Source organism: Nesoenas mayeri (genome assembly GCF_963082525.1).
Source record: "Nesoenas mayeri genome assembly, chromosome: 13".
In the NCBI taxonomy this organism is placed as follows: domain Eukaryota; kingdom Metazoa; phylum Chordata; class Aves; order Columbiformes; family Columbidae; genus Nesoenas; species Nesoenas mayeri.
The window spans coordinates 1,634,615-1,657,618 of record NC_137550.1 but is presented as its reverse complement, the minus strand read 5'-3'; the positions used below and the strand labels follow the sequence as shown (position 1 = coordinate 1,657,618).

The following is a 23,004-nucleotide window of genomic DNA, read 5'->3' as shown; positions in this document are numbered from 1 at the left end:
CCTCAAAAGTAGGTCAAAAATACCCATTCGTGATCACTTCAGCATCGGTTTCCTGGCAAACTAATCAACCCACACAGATATACGTAATGCGTATCCTGGAGACAGCGAGGCAGAGGAAGAAAAGCAAATACATTAATGAGGTAGCTTAGGCTGAATAACTGCAGTTAAAAGTTTTATTGAACAAAAGAAGGTAAAACGTGGTAGTCCAAGTTCACTGAGCAAAAGCAGCTCTCTCGCCGAAGCTGCACTTTGTGCTAAATAACCTTATTAACTGAGACTATACAGAGGACACATTATGCAAGTTATCTCAACAGCAAAGGAGAAAAGGTAGATTAAATTTGAGCTGATGGAACGATTTGGTCAAATTCAGTGGCTTAAGTTAATGTTTCTAGCCCTTATCTACCCACATTCAGCACAGGCATACAACAGAATGTACAACTGCGCTGAATTCCCGTTTGTTAATAGTGTGTGCTCCCATGTGAGTGGAAGCCAATTCCTGAAAAAAACCCAAATTAAAAAACCCAAACAGTTCAAATCTTTTGTTTGAAGTATCATTCAACCGACTCAGGATAAAACACTTGGTATACGTTATAAAAAACTCCCAGCCTCTACAAGGTCCGCTTCCTGGATAGTGCTAATATTTTAAAATTACTTTATTTCCCCCCTCTGTCTAAGAAACTTCAAATGCTCTGAATGCACCCACAGAGGCAGGTGGGTAAACTGATATGTCAAAAATACTCTGTGAAAAGAGGGAGGTAGCTCAGGCCCCTTGGCAACCTTCTGTCATAGTTCACATTGGTGCGGCCTACCCCCCCTCGTAATTGGCAGTCAAAAACGAAAGGAAAAAGTATTTCAACTATGAAATTTAGTGAAAGAATATGGTCAATACAAAGCCTTCCAATTTGACTCATTGGGCTTCCAAATGTAAGCTATAAGGTACCTCACACCCAATACACAACATTAATAACGTACCTAGTTCATACATTTTATAGACAGTATTTTCTCATTTGTTAAACATTTGGCTCGGGTAAGTACATCATTTTTTGTTAACCACTTGACAAACATTCTAGGCCAAACAAACAGCACAAATAATGTCAAAGTCTTTTTTTTTTCCAGTAATTGTACGAAATGCTGTAGGCTAAGCCTAACAGAAACTACTGAAGAAAAATTAACAGACTCCATGATGCAGTGCAAAGGTGTTACTACAACATCATAAGTCAAGGGATGTTCCTAAGGTGCTGAAAGAGGAGATTCTCTCGACGGTGACCCTGTATTGTCCTCCGGTGGGAAAACAGTAAGAGTGCAGGCTCGAATGCCACCAAGCGATTCTGGAAGGTCAAATACTTTATGCCACTCATCTTTTTCTGGATCATATTTCTGAACTATTTCCACCATACACCGATTATTCCAAGAATATCCTCCAACAACATAGATTTTATTTTCAAAGACAGCAACCCCAACATCACTTTGCCCACGTAACATGGCAGCAATTGGAGTCCACTGGTCTAGAGTTGGTGAGTAATATTCACAGCTTAGGACATCATCATAATCACTCGTTCCTCTAAAGTGATTTCCACCAATAACATATAGCTTGTCCCCTACAGTACACATGCAATGTAGACCTCTGACTGTTGTCATCGGAGCTTTCTGAGTCCATTTGTCTGTGTCAGGGTCAAAACACATAAGTTCCTTTTGGAAAGTATCATGGGTAATTCCTCCTAGAGAAATAAAACACATGTTAGAGCACTGCTCACCCTTAATAAGCAATAAATAGCAAAAACAAATTTTTGTGAACCAATTCAGCCTTCCCTAAATCATTATCACATTACCTTAGATTACTATCACATATGTGCTCCGTTTCAAATGACATTTTTAATATACCTTGGTCCTTTAAACCTGAATATGGAAAGAAGCCACGTCTCATACAGTACCTCATTACTTAAGATGATACTGGCAGATTAAAATAACAAAAAATTGTCACCTATGCTTCGTTTTGGCAAATTTATTTCTTTGCTTACATTTGTTCGGTTTGCTAGTTTTCTTTCCCACCATCAAGAAACTAGGAATTCATTTCCCTTTCAAATTTTGATACTACGCTATTGTGTTTTGCTATCACATAGCAGAATTTTCTTCAGAAAACATTTTTCATCAACTTGAACTGAAGAGAGGGAGGAAACAGATTTCAAATATTCTTCTGTTAACGGATGCCTACGGTTCTTTCTATATTTAGCTTCTCCACGGTTCCCTGCAAAAGCAGTTGGAGAGGCTTCAGGGGAAATCACAGGACAATTTCCCATCAGTGGATGAAACGTCCCACCTTTCTGTAAGGTCACTTGGCAGGTCAGAAAGCAGTCACACCAATTTCAGACACTGTACGCTCATTAGTTATGGTTTAAGACCATAATGCAACTGTATTTGAGGTGCTAAAAAATATGCAGAGAACACACTACTACTGAACAGCCTCCTGCTGGGCTAACTATTCAACACTGAGTTATCACCACGCTTGGATTATTAGCTGACAGAGATAGCATGGTGTCTGCAGGAGTGATGCAAGAAATTACTTAATTCTTCAGCTGGACAATAAGAATTAAATATGGAATAAATAAGAGGACTGTCTGGCCCTGACACTTAATGACAGCAAAAGTAGAGGCAGCACTTGGGAGCCTGTCAGAGAGAAGAGGCTTTAATGACAAAGGAGCCAACCTTCACATTTTCAAACCCAAAAGTGTCTAGACTTGGGATATCTGAGAACACAGGAGGAAAAGAAAATTCTGTGGGAAATACACAACATCTACATGAAAAAAAAACCAGCAGGGAGCATATACATGTGCCACCTGCAGTTAAAACAAGCAAAAGGGGCAACAAAATACAAATAGCAGCACAATGATTAGAAGCTGGCTTAATGGACTTGCTCATAGAAAAATAAGCAGGTGTACTTTATTGTAGATTTGAAAACAAATCCCTCCTCCTAGCCTACTGATACAAGGCCCCCTAATTCATAATGCCCCAAGGACCAAACTGTTCCAGTGCGTCTCCCCACCAGTTCTTTACAGCCAAGCAACCTTGCCCCACCTCTCACCCTGAATTTCAGCTTAGTTCTTAGAGGACATCCCTTAAAACCACAGTAGGAGAACATACACAGGGCTGTGATCTCTGCAGAGATCACTGACAGGCTGAATCTCCTTTAAAAATTGAGCAGAGACCAGATTTTCAGAAAACCTATTGCCCCCTGTTTGGAAAAAAATGGAATCAAATAGTGACATATAGGACGGAGCACATCACAGTTGAAAGGCCAGTGAAAGTACAGACACCATTCATACACTGTGATTAACATGACAACTTATCCCTTTCCATTAGCTCAATGAAGGCAGATGTTCTTCCTCAAAGTATTAAAATTTCCAGTGCTTTTTCAAAGTGTATCAAAAAGGGCATATTTAATGGTTATTGCTATATAAAAGTATATATGTGGTGTTGCCATAGAAAAACATATTCTGGTGGCTGAAGTGAATAACTGCTTTGGAATTCAGAGCTGTCATTTATTATGTAAATGCATAATATTACCTAAAATAGTTTCCTCAGGCTCTGCAGTATATATGTTGTTTGACTGGCTTCTTAGGAAATTGCATCACTGCTTACACCATAGCAAACCTACTGCAACCAGAGACAATCCTTATTGTCTCCCACTGAAACAGGAAAAGTTACATAAGTAATTGTTTCATAGAGATGATACGATCACAAGAATTATTTACCTGAAATATACATTAATCCCCCATAGACTGTTCCAGCATGACCATAGTGGGGTTCATTCATTTTTGCAACGTAGCTCCATTCATTCATCCTGGGATTGTAACATTCCACAGTGGCTGTTTAAAACAAATGAGAATATAAAAACGTTGAAGCAGTTTGGGTTTGAGTACAGTCGCAGTGGCAGTAATATATTCATAAGCAGAGGAAGCATCAATGAGAAACATTGTTCAGCTGAGAAAGCAGCAAGGGAATTATTGAGCATTATGTCGAGAGACAATGCAAAAAAAATCTCAAGCCTCATCCCAGAGGAACAAAAAGGAATTAAACACCCTCTTGCATTCTTGCCTTCTACTTGTATCATTCCCATTCCTGCTTGACACCAAAACCTGCCCTGGCTCCTGAACCCGGTTGGGTGTACAGTTGTGGGACACCGGAGAAAATGGCAACAGAACTGGGTGAATTCAGCTTTTCCACCCTTTTCCTCTTGTCCAACTCCCTTTCAGTGCCTGCTGTAGAGAGATGGGGAATAAACTTAAAACCTGTCTCTAAGAGTATCAATACATTTGGCAACCAGAACGGGCTCAAGTCTTCAGCAACGTCCCACCTATACAGAAAGATCAGGATAGATTTTCTTCTTGGTATTTCAAATTGAAATGGTCCTGTGCCCTCAAAAGAGGGCAGCAACTGTCAACTGATTTTCTATTGTCTTGCAATGTGTTACTAAGTACTTGCACAGCAACATATAGTGCAGCATATGCAAGTCACTAATTCAAACAGTTTACAAAAGCCAAGCTTTAAAAAAAACATAAGATGAAACATCATTGACTCTCAAATGGAAAGAAGCAGTGTCTGTGTCAATACCCAGCCCTGTTTGTGCAGTTTTCTTTGTGAACTGGAATGTTAAAATTATCAGAGGATCCACCAAATCAGAAATCAGTTCTAAGTTAAAAAGAAAGGCAGAGCCCAGGTGTCCTTGCAGAAAGCAGTTCTGAGAAGGGATCCCCTCTTTGAAGCGGGATGGAAGAAATGTGGGGTTGCAGGAAAAGGACAATGCAATAAGCACAGAGAACAGAAATAAGACACAGATTTAATAATGGATCTGAGCAAGCTGTAGAGATTGACAGCTTGAATAGTACAATATGACCAGAAGGGCAAGTGATCCTGAAAAACGCTGTAATACAGTGACCTTATGATACACAAAGCAATTATCAATAATTGTGTTATCTTAAACTAAATCTCATTTTAAATAAAGAAAATTAAGAATCAGATTCTAATGCTTTTTATACAAAGCTTAATCTCTGAAGAAAGATGTTTATAAACTATGTGTACAAAATTGAATCTGTCTTTGACAGTGGCATTTTACTTGCTCTAGAAAAAGCTTTTTATTCAATCAAGGGTAGTAAAATCCGAGCCAGTTCTATGGAACCAGTGATCACGACTTACATGCCAGGATTACACATCAACCAAAAAGAGACAAAAAGATATTCAGAAGCTGAGAAGCTTGTCATTTTAAAGGCAAAAACTAGCTGGTGTTAGCATAAGCCTGCAGAATTAGCAATACTGGGCAGGCCAGTGAAGAATATCAATCAGTGACACTCATACAGTGACTATAAGGTAGCTCATCCCAACTCCAAATCTGTCCTAACAAACAAACAAAAAAAACAACACAAAAACACAACAAGAAACAAACAACAAGAACACCACCACCCACAAACAAAACCCATCATCATCCTCCTTTGGAGGATTTTGGAAGAGTAAGGTATAGCTACGGTCCCAGCCTACCAACCAAAAAATCCCTAGTCATGGAAAAATGTAGCAAAGAACACATTACAGTGACTTCCTGAATTTTCTTTTAGCTGCTACGAAACACACAACGTCCTTAGTGTTGCAAAACAGGATCATATTTTTAATTCCACACAATTAGTATCTCAAGTAGACACACTCAAAATAAAAGCTTCCAGTTCCAGTGTCAGCAATACCGTTTCACAACTAGTTGAGCATCATCTAACGTTAGAAATTTTTTAAATCTATATTGCACATACTAGTTGCTAAATTGTTACAGCATACTGGATTTTCTTCAGCTTTTCCCCACCCAGGAGCTAAAATTAAAATTTAAGAAATATTAAAAGTGCTGGTCCAGAACGCTATTCATTTTACAAGGGAAAACAAACCAAATTACTGTTTCTTTCAAAGCAAATTATGTACATTGACTTGCAGGTATGAAATGATTAATTTCATTTACTTGAAACTGTTTAAAAGTAGAAATGCTTCTTGTTTTGTAAGAGTGCCTTCCACATGGACCCCAAGTTATGCCAGCGATCTCCAGGGCTTTGTAAGATGGACAAAAGATTCCAAAAATTATGCAAAGTAACTGAAGCCAAGTGTATCCATACACTACCTTGACATGCCGATTTTGTGACCTAAAAACCTGCCCGACATGAGCAAGTTCCCAATTTTACTCTAAGAGATCCGTCCTTCACTAAACACTTTTTCTATAATCCCATCCTCTTGTTCCCACATTTCCTACCTCAGCCATCTGACATGAGCCTCGAGCTGCCTTTCACATCACACACATGTACAGGTAGAAATCTGCATTAGGAAATGCAGGAAAAGGCACCCAAGCATTCTTCTACAATGAAATGTTTTGAAGTCAGGCTTCATTTTTACTTTCTTTTTAATGAACCTAAAAATCTCCTCTTAAAAATTTTTGTGTTTATCCCATTTGATATCCTGCAGATTATGTATATCCACCAAGGACTTATGCAGCCATAAAGCCGTTGAATGCTGAAGACAGCCTTTTGCTCAAATAAAGGCATAGGCACAAAGAACTGATTCCACAATTGACACCTAAAATTAAGTCTGTGAGCTGTATTTCTGCATACTGCCATGTTCACACCACATGCAGTATTTGCCCAGTCCCCAAATAAACCCATGCTCTCTCCTGTATAAATGTATTCATCCTTTCCAATATACTTCTCTAAAAACGGAAAGCTCCTTTCTACTCCGCTCCACTTAGCAATCAGACGAAAACAAAGCAGCACAGAAATTTCAAGAGTGGAGAAAAACAGATTTGATGTGCAAGTAATTATAGCTGTCCCAGTTCTACCCTGACAGCAGACCCTCTGACCCGCTGCTTGCTGCTATGCTGCACCAAAATCATCATTCTACTTGCTTTCCCAAAAACAAAAGTGCTTCCCATTCTGCGCTGAGGTGAGGACCTTAAATTTCTGATAGACCACAAGGACAGGAGGAGCAGAGTCCATGGAAAGCAACCCCAAACCCAGCAGCAGCCAGACTAACGTGACATTCAACACCGGACAACTGTTCATCTCACTCTGCCCTATGCATCTGAGAGAGGAAGCACAGCCAAACGGGCACTTCAGCAAGAGAAGATAAAATATCCAGAGATTGGTACACATTACTACATCTCTATCACCTCATTGTGAAGACATTAGTTATCTAAGAAAGGATGCTGCTGAGTCCAAGATCCTTCACTGTCTGATGTGGCTTCAAAATTCTTTAAACATCACCAGCAGAAATACAGTACAGTTTGACAGCATTTCAGACTAATCATTCCAACTCATATCTCAAATCTACAGTGCTTTAAAACAAAGCTGATTATTTTCCAGCTGAAAAAAAGCCTTACTGTTCTGTTCAGTTGTTTTGCACAGTTGTTTCCCTGCTCCCTTGCAAGCTCATTCCACTTCTCCCTCTGCATGGAAAAGGAAAAAAAACCCACAAAAATTCAGCTAGTAAAGGTGCCTGTTAATTTCAGAGGCATCAGGATGTTTTCTCTACATCATCTCCAGACAAAGTATCATTCATGAGACACTCAAAAGAACTGCTACTTCACTGAACCCAAGTATATATTCTATATAGCATGAGACTGGTTGATTCATTCTCCCAACAGCATGAATGATTCAAATCAGGCTTTATTTATGTTTAACAGTGGAACTTCTAATCTGTTCATTACCATAATCCAGGGAAGACAGGCCTCATTTTAATAGAATTAAGCAATCTCAAAAAGACACAAAGCTTCGGCAGTCCCAAGGGACGTTCAGTCTGCACTCATTTCACAGTGCCATCTGTGATGCTGTTTGAGGACTATACAGACATTTACCACTTCTCTGTCAGTACCTTCTAATGTGTCTTGAGGTTTCTTACAGCAGCACTTAGCAATTGTGGGTGACATCCTAAAACCCAGGATCTCCATCTTGTTATATCATTTCTGTAATACAGCTTGCTTCTGTAGAACTCAAAGCTGACTTGGTTAAATTATACAGAACCCTGAGTAATTTTGTCCCTAGCACTTCAAAATAAGCTCCTGTGCAAGAGATTCCCAGTTCACACTTCGGTTTGACATTCACAGTAATACACAGACAACCAACAGCCCAACTGAGTAAAGATGCATATTGTTCTTCTTAACCAAAAACATTTAAAATACGTATGTTATATAGAATCATAAGAGAGGTTTTACATAAACAATGAGTTGTTTGAATTGAGGGTTAAGCATCATAGCAGGCACTTGGAAAATAAATGCCTTCCCACTTGCTGGGCAGTGGGTCAGAAGAACACCAAAGTGTTCTGCCCTGGTCTAGAAGTCTTCTCTTGCAGCATGATGATGAAGGTATCAACGAATCTGTGGTTTAGTCACAACCCAGCATGCTCTGAAGTGTTTAGATAAAGCCCATATATAAACATCTCAAACTCCACTCAAGCCCATCAAAAGCAGAGCCTGAAGTATCTGGAGAGTGTCTAACTTATCATGCCTAAAGGCACAACTTCTGCCACCATCATCAAGCACCACAAATGAACTCTTTCAAAAAAGCTAAAAAAATTTACTTGTCCGAGAAAACAGTATCCAGAGCAGCTGGAAACTGCCAATGAGCTCTGCTTCATGAGCATCTCTGAACCACATCTGGTTTTCCCCTTGTCTCCTTTTCCAAGCCATCTTGCCTTCTGCACTCCTGCCTTCTGCAGGTGCTCTCCTCCTCGTGCCAGGGTGCTGCTCTCCCTGCCTTCTGGGAATATCTTTGGCAGGTGCCTGCTTTGACACGTAAAAAGAACCAACCAGAATTACATACAATCCTCCTAGGAGTGGTGCATGCTTCTGCATGGCCCTAAATTGTCACAGGGTTGAAAAAATCTGAACTACAATTTCATAATTCAATACGTTTCAGAGATCTGTTTACCATATCCCAATGCATGTACCACATACATTCAAATTCACCTGTCCTTAGCAATGAACCAAACTTTTCTCAGTGGCACTGACAAAATAGTAGCTCCTTATTACTGCCAAAGCACATACTACTAAGGTAGAAAGTGGTATTTACAAAGTTCACAGAAGGTTAAACATTTGGAAGCTGTTTTGGGATGGCCTGACAGAGAGACTCAAAAAAGTGTCATTTTTATTCCAGTCAATGCGTCAGGAGGAAAAATAATAAAGAAATCCATTTTAGTTATTTTAATCTTTCAGCCGTTTTCCATAAGAGCTGATCTTCTGGAAAGCTGAATTCAGGTTTTGGGAATTTTTCCTCTCCAACAATAGACTGAAATTAGTTTGAACCCAAGGGCAAAATCTTTAATACCTGTCCAACATACATTTGACCTTCTCTCCTATGAAATGCTCCAGAGTTTTTCTCATCTGAAGAGAATGAGAAGTTTAAGCTGGATTTCATCTTTCGGCTGTCAGGGTTTATGAAAGAAACATGAAAATGAAAAGTGACTTGCCTCACAATTAACAAGAAAAGAACCTGAAGCCCCAAATCAAAGCATCAGACAGCTACAATATTTAGCATTTATACAATTCTCTTCCCACAGAATGATCCAACGACATTTTTCGGGTCTGCGTGGCAATCGCTGCGGCATTTTAATGATATCTTTACAGGAGAATTTTAGACAGGTGATAGATTTTTGTCTTTTCATTAGAGCTGCAGAAGAGTTGAGGTCAGCAGAATGACACTGCTTGATCTAATTGAAGAAAAACCCTGCGCCTAAAGCCTGCTGTACACACAGACTGCACTGCCTTAGTGACAGAATTACTTCATACTGATTTTGTTAGACTTGTAACTTTTTCACTGCCATTCTTATAACCTTACTCTGTTTAAGATGGTGCAGTACACAAGGACAGCAACCTAATTATCTGCTATTAATTTATTTGATTAGAAAATAGCTCAATGAAGGTCAGCCTTTCTGCTATTCAGGATAAAGATCAATACACGTTAATTTGTACATTTGGTCTTTTACAGGGTATTAAGCTTGCTTTTAGAATGTATTTCCATGTAGATAAAGTGACATGTAAGAAAAACTCTGAAAACCTCTGGATCTGCATCAGAAAATGGCTGTTTAGGGAAAACAAGTTATTGCAAAACAGTTTCCAATGCCTTTTTGGAAACAGGAGACATGTTTAAATGTCTCATTTCATCAAACATTAGAACAGATTTTAAACTTCTGGCAAAATCAGCTTGGTTTTGAGTAGTGGAAGGAATGCACTCTGTGCTTCCTAAGAAAGTCTGCAATATGATCATGAAACAAAGTGTATATGTGAATGACTGAGATACATTAATAAAAAGAATATCACAGGTGCTGCAGCACAAATTAGGTTTTGTATTGTTTCAATTAAACATGTTTCTCACTTAAAGATATCAATGCATTTCTAAAAAGCAAATCTCAGAGATACTGCCACAAAGACTTGGCAAGATATGTTTGAGTATTGGGCTGAAAGCAGCAAATAAAATAATTAAATGTTACATCTGGTTTAGATATAACATTATGCTAAAATTCCAAGCATAATCATTGTTACACTTCAAATTTTGAAGCACAGACAAATTTCCAATTGACTGTATGCTCCCACACTTGACAGCAAATGCTAACCGCTAGAGTTTTGGAAAATGCAGTGCATTAATTTGGGCCACCCCCTACAGACTTCTATACAATTAAAAGTTACCATGTATTTATTCTTTGTTTCTGACCATCTTATTTCCCAGAAGCTGATTTTTTTTTTCTTTTTTTGGTCAAATAAAATGAAGCATCATTTGCAACGGGGGAAAAAAGGAGACAGCAGGACAGGGTCATTCCTATGAGTAAGTTCACTGGGTGGTCACAAGAGCACAGATGACAGGCAAAATATAACATTTTTAGTAATAAAAAAGTCTAGAATGTCAGGAGATGTGAATTTCGCTGACCTGTGAGTGAAACAAATCACTCAGTCATTAGCCCACCTTTAAAAATAATTACTATTCCAGAAATTTTGCATCTTTTAAAACACAACCTTAATTCAACAGTGAGTTTCAGTTAGGAAGTCATGTATCCCTTAAGAGTGAAAAGACCAGATTTGTTTTCTCGTTTTCTCACTTAAGTAATGATTTGGGGTTTTGTGTACAGTTACATATATATATCTATATATCTATATAGATATATACACACACACATGCTTCATGTTTGATGATAAAGGTGAAGACATTGGATACTATGCATCAATACACAAGATACATGGTTTGGTTTTGTTGTGCATGGTGGGTTTTTTTCGTGGAAGCCCTTCTAAAATTAACTGCTAATAGTGCCCAAATTTCTCTATGCATTTGTACTATTTCCAGAAAGAAGCTGCATGCCAAAAACTGCAACTGGTTTCCTCTCTGCCCATTCCTAGGGCAGCACAGTATCTGGCTGAAGATGTCCCTGCTCATCACAGGGCGGTTGGACTAGATGAGCTTTGAAGGACCCTTCCAATCCAAACTATGATTTGAAGGCCTAAAAAGCATGGCAAGCAGCCACACTTGAGAATAAGCACTCACCTAGCTCACCCGCTGCATTTCGACCACCGACTGCATACAAATGTCCTTTGAGGGCACTTAGGTGGAAGAAGGTGCGCTTCTCATTTAAAGATGCGACTTGCATCCACTTGTTGTAGCGAGGATCAAACCTAAAGACCGTGTCAACCGCCGTCTTTCCTTTCGTGTCATAATTGCTCTGGCCCCCAACCACGTACAGGAAGTTTCCAATCACGGCGATGCCGTGCTGGTACCTCGGTGCATCCATGGGAGCCAAGGATTTCCATTCGTGGGCCTTTTCGTCATACATCCGTAACTCCTTGCTGACCACCAGCTGCTGCCTCAGCACGCCTCCCAAGGTCACCAAGTGAGTGCTGTCCGACCGAATGGCAGTTCTCTCCGACTGCATCACCGGTTGCATGTATGGCATCATTTGGTAATTGCTGGCTTCCAAAAGCAAGTTGACACAGGTATTGTCAGTTCTCATGAAGTCCACTGTCTGAACATAGTTAATAAGATCCTGGGGCGTCATGAGTGGAAACCTGATGTTCTTCATTAGCTTTGCAGCATACTCCATCCGAGGGTCCTCATACCGTAGCCAGCGACACGCGGCCTTGAAGAGTTCAAGTTCAGTGCAGTGCTTAAGGCTATTACTTGAAAGCACAAAGGCAAGACGCTCAAAGGGGAGTTTCACAAATTCACCAGTACTTAATAATGCAGGAAAGTTCTTCAGGATGAAATTATTAACATATTTATCCACTTCTGTGAGATTGTATGTGTTGGCAATTCGCCCAACCTCAACACAGTTTTCCAACGAAACCTATTAAGTAAACAGAAATAGGAATCAGAACACTTTCCTGATTTGGCATATAAATGTTAATGTAGAATTAATGAATCCTATAGAATCAGCAATATTATATCATGTCACAATGCTCAAGGTGATTCACACACGAGCAAATAAATATTCAACGTGATGTATATATTCATGACTGCAAGGGGAGATCCAATGTATTCTTTATTTTGAGGAGAGAAATGAGACAAGTAAAAAGCAGATGGCATATATTAATGATGTCAAATACATTACACAATGATGACATATAGCAATTACGCAGCACTTAATCTTTGAAAAGCTCTGCAAACATCTTTGTAAGTAATATGTTGTGGAAAATGCAGTTAAGGGAGAAGTGATCAGCTCAAGGTTACAGAGAATAATACAAAAGTAGGTCTCACCAACAGACATTTTCTAACATTATTAAAATTGTATTGTCATAGTGCAGCCAAAGAGAATGGCACAGCTACCTCTCCAAAGCCACATCTTTCAGACTATTTATTAACAGTGTTCAATCCCATGAATACATTACTTAGAAACGAACAAAATTGGATTTTTAATAAATCAAGGTGGTACTCTTACAGAATATGTTCAAAATCAAATACATGGCATTGTCAAAAATAAGACAAAGGTAGCGATTTTTTAACACGTATTTAACTTTTTTTTTAAAAAAAGAATGAATCTTGGAGGATTTCCCCTGGAAATACCCAGCACATGGAATGCTTTAGCAGTAGGGGCCATGCCCTAATTCCATCCAATACCTGAGCAACCCTATTTTGATCATCACACCTTTCACAGTGCTGCTGTATCTGCCTTTCTTACATCTTTGGCTCCTAAATTTCTGAGGTCACTTGTGATTCAAGGAGGAAGAAAGACAGGAGGGATGGGACACAATTTAAGCGCGTCTCCAGTGAACCCAGCCAATTCATTTCGGCAAGCTCTACGGTACACATGCAAAGCAAGTCAATTTTCAGATAATTCTTGCTGAGAAGTGCAGCTTTGTTTCCATTCAGTCCTTATTCTAACCCAAGCTTCTTTTACACACCCCTTCTAGTCCCTGTGCATGTCGGTCCTACTCAATGTCGACAATTCCCACAACTTTGTGATTCTCATTATATTTGTAATGCCAGAAGAATTTAAGCTTCCAAATCTCATGGTTATTTTTAAAAAGATTATAAAGATTGAGGACTATGACCTGATTGCAGCCTAAGAACCCAAAAACCTTCAAATGACCTTCTGGTCATGACAGAGATTACAAGATTTTAATACTGTATAACTCAATCTGATCATTGTCCTTTAATGCTAGAAAATTGAAAAGTCTAATGAGTATGGGAACAGGAGGGTTTTTTAATTCACTAGAAACTGATCTAAGGTGCCCTAGAGTTAAGATCTGCAGTCACCCAAAGTCTCCATTCACACATCTTCATACAGTCGAATATTCCAAATCTTATTCCTCATCTCCAGGAACTCTAATCCTGTAAATCAGGTCCTATCTAGAAGATGAATGTGTGGCAGACTGTCAGGAGTTCTATCATAGAATACCTGTGTATTGCATGAATGGAAATTATTTTTGTATTAGAAGAAAGACCACATTGCTTATACCAAAATATAATCTCCTCAGCAAGCAATGACCTATAAAACATCCTCTGATGCTCTAGAAACATTTTTTTCTTCTTTTTACTGTTTTTGAGAGTCAGTATCAAACTAATTTCCGTGCATTTCCTTTCAGTATTTTTAATTTACATAAATTAATCGCATAATTGCAGTAACGGCATACCTTAAATTAAGTACCTGAAACAGGACAGTCTTACTTCTGAAATCTCTTTCAAGCTGTATAATAAAAATAAAGCAACAGAAAAATCACCCCTTAATGAACAGCTGGCTTACCGTATACCACAAAACTTAACTCTTGCTATACAGTAATTGTATTTTAAAACTACATTGGAATATATTCCCCGGTATCAAACTACAGAGATGCAGCACTTCCTCCATACCAAGGTAAGCTGACAGAAAGGTACTATGGCATACAGAAAAGACATGCCTGAAGTCAAAAGAACAAAGCAAAAAAGGTCCAGATTATGTCCCATTGGCACATGGTGCTCAGGTTGCAATGAAGCATTTATAGACCTAGCACAGAATGTATGCCAGTTATCAAGTGCCCAGCATGCATCCAGTTGATGGATCATCATAACTATGTTGCACCGTAAATCTATGCAGTTGAATGTGTTCCCGGAATGCTTACAGTTGAGGAACTTATTGTCACATTATATACTGTTAACGACTGATGAACATGACATCAGCAGTTTCCAGTCACCCCCTAACTCTCTGAAAATTTGCCTTACACTGCCTTAATTAATCCACTGGAACTGTATTGCACTCGGGGTTGTTTTTTTCATACTATCATTGCAAGCACTCCCCATCATGCTTATGAAATTGTGTACTTTGGTTTACTAACAAATTCCATCTCTCACCTCACATCAGGGTATCATATTAAATATTTTATTAAAAGTAACCTTCATTGGCAAAAGTACTATTACCAACTTGACTGTGCTCTAAGATAGCAACCAACAGACCAGCCTAAGTTATATTGCAAAGATTTCACAGTCGTAAAAATACTCTAAAGACTCTTAAGTCCTGAGCCAAAAAATAATCCTTCAATACACAGTTATTTTTACTTAAATATTCAAAACTGGACAGCATTGAAGAACAACAATGTTGTTTAAACACTTAAGTACTTGAGAGTTACTCAAATGTAGATTTTCAGAAAAAGTTTGACTTATGGTATGGTACTTTTGAGAGGTGTGGAAACGGTTCTCTATGGAAGTCAGTCAGTCAGGAGCTCATCAGCAACTGCTACTTCTGGAAATCCCACTGAAGTGAATGGGAAGAATAGAAATATCAGATGAAAATACAAGACTGGCTGTACAGTGAATCCAGTAACTAGTAAAGACACACAGAAAGAGCTACAAGCCATAACTGGTCAAACAGCAACCGCCATAAATCGTCAAGAATTTTGGACTGTTTCACTTGGGCTTTGACTATTGAACATAGCTGCTCATTCCCATTGTAATTGCTCATTAGAAAGCTTGAGTAAAAGTTCCAGAAAATACTAAAGAGCTTTTCAAAAAAAACAAAGGGAAAGCACGGCACACTATTATTACAGCCTGAAAAACCAAATGCAAAAGCTCAAGTACTTTCTTGAGAAAGCAGTTGACAATTCTTTGAAATGTTGAAGCAATCACTTCCCAGCTCTGGTGAAAACACAATTGACTATGAAATACTACAAAGCTGGACACAGAACAAAATGATTGCAAGCATGAAAACCCTGGAGAACAACTCAGGAGAAATAACATGCACGGAAAATCATGTCCCCAAGCCCAGTACCACAAAATAATTAGGCATCTTTCTTCAGTTTCAATGACTGTCAGACGCTGAAGCACCCACCATGGTGTTTCAAAGGCTCTAAGTTTACAAGAGCTTACATTGTCCTGAAATCCTCAATTTTTCTGTGGGGTCCCATATACAGAAGTCCAGAAATAACAGCAGAGAAGTTTAACCAGCTCAGAAAACAGATTTAATCACACCCTCACACTAGAAAAGGTGAATTTCTGGTGCCTGGTAGAGCTGGCCCCGGCATTCCATCCCACACAACCACAGAACTGAGACCACTTCCCTCCATCCTCGGTTAACCAAGTTATTGTGACAAGACAGGACTTCCAAATATTAAGACCTCAATATTTGATAATTTGTTACAAAAATGCAAAGCACAGAACTACAGAAAGAATAAAATTTACTTATGCAGCTATATGAAAGCTACAGCCATGACATTAATTTTCAGTGTTTTGGAATGTTTTCTTTAATTACAGTATAACATTCCCTTCCCCATTACTCTGTGATTTTCCCCTGAGTGCTGTAATTTACGTGGATAGGTTTCTCATATTCCTTCATTTTGTACACTGCTGCTACTTTTACAAAAACATTATTGTGCATTTTCTAACACTCACTACCCTGAAAATATTGCCATGGAATTTTTATTAATTTTAATTACATTATAGCTCATTTAGATCTGAATGTGGGAGCAGTTCAAGTCTATCGTATGGCTATAAATATTTAAAAGCAATACTAGAAGTAAGACTGGAAACATCTTCGGAAACATTCCAGTGCTTCTCTGGGAGTGTGTTCAGCTGCAGAGCAAAGATTGTCAGAGCAATGGGATACTTGACAGGAGGGGTGTAAAAGCAGAACAGCCAAAAGAACATCTACCGGTCAGCTACAACATGTAGCACTCTTTGAAGGTCTCACCATTTTTTGCACAAATTAAGCTGTTACCTTAAGCCTATGTTTTTCTTTGTCAATATTTCTTATGAAGCAACACAGTTACATTCCGCTTTACATGAACTGACTTCTAGAATCTCTTTAACAATGGACTCCCTAGACAATTTAAAGACAATTAAGTATTTGTCTGGGAATGGTTGCATCAGATGCTGCTCTCAGTCAGCTTATTTTCAACAGAAATAAGCTCAAGACTTGCTCAGAAAACTCACTTAAATTACAGAAATGTTCCTTAAAAAATTGACAAAGCTAATACAGTGGGGAGTAACCTTTGTAAAACTAAGATATGGTAATTAAAGAATAAAACCCAACCCTTTTGCTAACCAACTCTGCTTCCTGTTCCAACAAATTCCATAGTAAGTTTTTTTTTCAAAAACTCTTTGTATAAAAATGCTTAGGACATAACTAGGCTAACAGCACTAACTTAGTTTTGTACTTTCTCTACATTTATACAATGAACCAGATTGTCTCCTTAGACATCAATATAAATGAAAATATTTAAGAGAATCAATAAAATTAAGAGAAGTCTTCCTGATTCTTTCAAAATGTAGCGTCAAACAAGACATTTCCTACTTGAACCAAAACAGTGACTGAGTTAACACTGTAAGTGAAGGAACCTCCAGAAAACAAGCATTCGAAACAATGAAAACAATTCTTCCAAATAATGTGGTTTAAGATAAAGAAACTCTTGCCCTAAGAGAGCAAAAGAAATGAGCAGGGAAGGGGAAAGGGCAACACGGTGTCCCTGGGCCTCCCCTCCCAAAGGGAGGCTGCTCCGAAGCCCTGACTCAAAGAACAGCAAGACCTTATTCCAAGTTGGCTTTTATAGCAGCATCCACCCTGGAGAGGCAGATTGCATCCTTTTGGAAGGTAAAGAAACCTGCGCGACTGAAAAATAGATGGCGTAGGATTTAAGAGTATTATCACAACATTCACACAGAGAAGCGGCCATTAGAAAATATGCCAAAATTAAAAGCAAAACAGTAGTGTTATAAAGCCTAAATGCCTCTAACACTTTCCCTATGGAACAGATTGCTGTTATTAGCAGCTTGGAGTCCTCTGGTTTGCATAAATCCTGGTACATGTCTTCATTAGGGAGGTCACAATTCTAAGCCTGTACCCCAAGGATTAATTGGAATACCCGCTTCTTTATTTCTCATTTCAGAGTATCAGAAAGCTGAATTCCACCTATTATAATTCATGTAGAATATACTAGTTTCCATGTTACAGGTAAAGTTAGATTTCTCTTAAGGTATATAAGCAATTTACATTAACATCAGACAACCTCCAGGAAACATCAGAAATAATGCCCAAGTGTCTCTCTAGGCAGAACTGCTCTGACAGCACCGCTCTTAAAGCTCTCTCATTCTGCAGCCCCACAAAGTACGTGCTCCTTATTGCTGGCAGGACAGAACTATATTAATACAAGACAGTAGGGTAAGCCCTAGGAAAGGTATTGAAGCATCACGTTGGCATTGTTTATATACTATGTTTAAGTTAGAAAACAGATAACTGCACTGTTTTAACTATAGAATAAAGTGAACATACCACCTACATTTTGCATGTGTCAGTTAAGTTGACTGTAGCGCTAGAATGAGTGCAGTCATGCAGCAAGACCCTGAAACCTCTGACATGTGAGATTTAAGGAGGATGTTCAAAAAAGAAAACCTCTGAAAAGCAGCTCTAGGTGATCAAATGTGTACATGAGCTATGCTTGATAAACAACAGGATTAAACAGAGGAGTATAAACCAAACGCTTTTAACAAGAGGCTGGAGCCAGATAAATGAAAGGATTGTTTTCATGTCACATCTCTTTCCTTATGTGCCAGTAAGGAATCTGGGAACTCTGATTATCATCGTTGCTGTTATGATGGCAGTGCACTCAGGAATTAAAAGAATTTTGATGTGCTATAATATTTATAGCAAACTCAAGAGTGTACATAATACTTACAAGAAAAAAAGATTTTCAAGAAAACTACAAAGCAAACTTGTTCTCTGTGAATCCAAATTATGAATAGCAGCATTTTAGGCTTAACTTTGACCATTACATAGTCATGGTTCTTATCAATTTAAAAAAAAAAAAAGTAAATGTGAAACAAGCAATAAGTCTTACCCCGGAGATAAGAAACACTTTACAGAAGTCCAAAACAGGTAAAATCTGCAAAAAACTGGCAGCTTCCAGAGTGTCCTGAAGGTTGTCCATATTAAGGGAAAGTTTTGCAGTATAAATGAAATCAATGATCTTCTTCAGGCCTATTTTGTTCACACCATGAAGTTTAATGCACATTAAATCCTGTTCCTTCATTCCTCCTGAAAAAGACATGTAGGTAAGTTTATATGATCAATTTGACTGATTTGAAATAATTTCATAGACTTATACAAAATTTAAATACAATTTTGAAGTCTAGTTTAAAAACCCATATGCAAGGGTAGAGAGAGTACAACTACGTAGATTTGTTTGCAGTCCTGGGCTAATTCACACAATACTGAACATGTGTTTGAGTGTCCAAACGATGGCAATTTGGAGATAGCAGCGATGGCAATTTGGAGATAGCAGCGGGCATTACTTTAACAGAAGCCTCACCTGTGAACATCGCCTTGAAGTAATCACTTGCAGAAGCCATCATTGCTCTGTGAACGGGAAACACTTCATCACCATCTCCTGGAACAAGCGTCACATCACAAAGCAAACCTTCCACCCGCAGCTGGTCAAAACCCTGCAAGAAAAGCACCACGTGAAGCATTCAGTTGATCTGAGAGGAGAGTGGGAATCTCATTTCCCTTACGTAAATACTTATTTACTTTTATTTATATATGTACTATAGTTCCAAAAAGTCACTAAGTTATTTGCCATCTTACAACCATTCTCTCTAATATATTCAATGATAATTATTCACTGGAAAACAAGCAGAATAATTATTATTTTCCAGGAATGGTTAAAGAATGCAAACACTGGGCCTTAGTTTCTTTCAGTTAATTAAGTTATTTCCAGGAAGGAGTTTGTTTTGTAAGCTCTAGCAATTGCTCCAGGTAGGGTCTGAAATGTTTTTTGGACATACCCTTTCTGGACACATATGCATTCTATACATATTTCTGTCCCACACCAGTTTCAGTGCTTTGCAACCTAAGAGGCTGCAAAACATGGGGGCCTAAAAGAAAGGTGTCACCTGCTTCTATGATTATCAAATTTATTGCTGGAGTTTACATGGCATCTTCCACCGAAGATATGCCTGGTTTGGGATATCAGAAGATGGGTGGAATACTCGGCTCCTTCATGCACTGCAGAACAAAGGCTTAAACATAAACCAATTTCCTTCAACCAGTCATGCCTGATGTTTTTCAAGTACTAACAAGAATAAAATATCGTCCTTATAGTTTTAACATTTAATCTTGGCATCAGCCCCCAAGGTTTAAAATGTTATCTTAAAGAAATGCTGCATTTTTAAAACTGCAAAGGTAAGTAGAAATGAACATTCAAATTTGTTGCACAGAACAGAGTGCAAATGAAAAAATGAGTTATTAGCTCAAATAAATACCAGAAGCAAAACACAGGTTGATATAAAACTAATGCATTTCAATGCCTCAAACGACTTGTCTGTAATTTCTACAAACAAAGCTTTTCAACTTTTTGCTCAAATTTTGAAGAAAAAATGAAATGAAGGGCAATAAGTTCTGAACACTTCACCCAGGATTCTCACTATCATTATTTACTGTTATGTCCCTTGCCACATTAAAAGTATCTTTGTATACTGATGACCAGAGTATTTTTCTGACAAACTATGCAAGGCACAACTCCACATTTGGTGTTTTAGAGTTTGTAAACCTCCTTCACTGATGATTTTTTTGAGTATAAAATATACAATATAGTCTAAGCGGTTTCCTTTCAGACGGTAACCAGTTTATATTCATGCGATCTTGCATTGAGGGAAATCTTTCCATTAGCTGATTTAGCTTTAACTAGAAAACCTACAGCAAGGGGACAACTCCAAGCACATCAAATAAACAGTTTCTATTACAATAAGTATAAAACATAAAGAGACATAGAGAAAAATATTTAGAACCATTTAAATTGTTCCAAAATTTACAAATGAGGGAGAGCTGTGCACAGACGCCCAAGCCTTACAAACTAAAACAAAAGAATCACTATCTTCCCTGAAAGAAACAAAAAAAAATCCTTCTCATTTTTGTTCTAAAAGTTAGGCAATTTATTTAAAATGGCAGCAAATCAAAAAAACTAAATGTCAGTTCTCCAAGCAGTCACGCCACACAGAAATCATCTGTACTCCTACGCAAGCCTGCGCTGGAGAGCAGCAAGAGTTACGGCAAGTTCTGTGGTGTGTAGAAACTCCAGCAGAAACAAGAAGATAAAACGAATTTAGGTTTAAATTCTTAAAAGCTTCACAGAGAACATTTTTATCTGTTCTACCATACGGTAGTGCCATATAGTCAGAGCCAGCACAGAGCGTTACAGCAAAGCTGGCCGGGCTCTGCCATGGCAGGGACATGCGGAGGGAGCGCGGGGTTCTCCTCGGTCACACCCCTCAGGCAGCGCTCGCACAGGAGATGGTACTGGGGCTCACCTAACGCAATGACATGATCGTATTCAAGTGAGCTTCTTCAATAGAGCTGCCACTTCATCGTTTAAATGACATCACCTCTTAGAAACACAGAGTGGACACAGATACAACCCAAAGAAAAGGCCAGGGTTTTTATGCAAGCTATTGCTACAAGCTACCTCACAAGAAAAGGAGTTATAAGCCATACTTGCTTGTGGACACTGTCAGCACAGCACACTAACACATTTTTTGAGGCTTTTTAGGAATTACTAGTCTGATAAAGTCTATTGAGTGGAGCCATTGTTTAGAGCACCCAAAATTCTCAGTACAGATCAATAATGACACAAGGACATTTAATTACCTGTAATACCACAGAACTGTGAGTATTGCTGGTGAAAAATCTTGTGGTCCCTGTCTTAGAAGACTGTAGATGGGCAGAGACGCCCATATCGCTGCTACCAAGAGATACTTTCATATGAGGATCCTCCTCTTCCACCAGAGATCTAAGAGGAACAGAACGAAGAAACCTTAAGACCAAACTCATTTCCATTCAGTGCTCTTGTGTATTAAACCCATAGTCTTCTGGGATGAAATGTAACAGCATACATGCTATACGTCAAAAATCAGCAGGTGACAGAACCAGTCCTTAGTGGTCCCTTTCAGATAATCTAAGAAAGTGAAGTGTTAACAGCCCCTAAAACAACGTAATTTCAAAAACATATAATTTTTTCCTTCCACTCTGCCTCCCTGATTAAGACACTTGCAAGTTCTTTTATTTCTACGTGTGCCCCCAGTACTGTAGGATGCTTGCAAGAGCTTCGTTCGGTTTTCAGAATCAAATATCTTAGCAGATTGCCAAGGAAAGGCAAAAGATTGAAACTTTAAATATAATATTCAGTATTTTTGTTCTTATGGCTTACAAGATCTTGCTCAAGCGTGAAATACACATAGTGGAATTTCAAGCTGTAACTGTAAGCTACATTCATAAACAACTAGAAGAACTCCTTTAGGATAAGATACCAAAGAGTTTGTCTCTGCAGGCAACCACTTCATAATTTTAAGATTTGTTAGTGTGAACTCAATACTTATGTTTTTGACTCCAAGCAATTCCTGTCCAAATCTAGGCGGGAAGGACCAATTTTAGGTAGAACTGTTAAAGAATTATTGCACTATTATTAGCCTTCCATGTTAATCTTGAGATGTAAATTAGGTTTACATAAAGAGATACACATATGAGATTCTAACTACCCTAACCTGTAATTATTATAAAATGTAAATAAATTTCATCTCCAGAAACATTAACAATAACTAGTTGCTCTAATTTCCATGATCTAATATACTACCTATTAGCATGCATAGAGGTATAATGCATATGTACACAATATTAATTAGCAGACATAAGCTGTTAATCCGCAGATGAGGGCATCTTCAATGTTAACAGATTCCACATTTCATAAAAAGACCCATTGCACTTTGACATAATTGCTGCAAATCCTGCATACAGAAAGTTTTCCAAATCTTAAACGTGCAGGTACAAACATTGGCCTCCAAGCTAGTTTCAGAAATTACTTTAAATAAGTGACAAGAATGTGCTTTAAATTCCCCTCTCCCCAGGTTTTGACTGGGATCACTATGGAAGGAATAATTTGGAATTTGCAGATTAAAAAAAAATCATATTTTTTTTTAAAAAGCTATTTCTTTTTTTAAAAAAAATATTTCCCCCCTCCTTTTTTGGGTACATGGACACTACAGAGCAATTTCTGAAACTCAC

General features: G+C 38.3%; 1 protein-coding gene across 6 annotated transcripts in view; it reads right to left on the bottom strand.

Annotated features, from left to right (window-relative positions):
* Positions 1-203: 203 nt before the first annotated feature.
* Positions 204-23,004, bottom strand: part of KLHL13 (kelch like family member 13) — an 82,178-nt gene continuing 59,377 nt past the window's right edge. For all 6 annotated transcript variants that reach the window (XM_080352367.1, XM_080352371.1, XM_080352366.1 and 3 more), the window contains 6 exons: positions 21,595-21,736; positions 19,262-19,394; positions 18,791-18,987; positions 11,541-12,336; positions 3,750-3,863; positions 204-1,718 (listed from right to left, as the gene is read on the bottom strand). In XM_080352367.1, the coding sequence (XP_080208493.1) occupies positions 1,231-1,718; positions 3,750-3,863; positions 11,541-12,336; positions 18,791-18,987; positions 19,262-19,394; positions 21,595-21,736 (1,870 nt within the window). In that variant the 3' untranslated portion in view covers positions 204-1,230. The remainder of the gene's footprint in view (positions 1,719-3,749; positions 3,864-11,540; positions 12,337-18,790; positions 18,988-19,261; positions 19,395-21,594; positions 21,737-23,004) is intronic.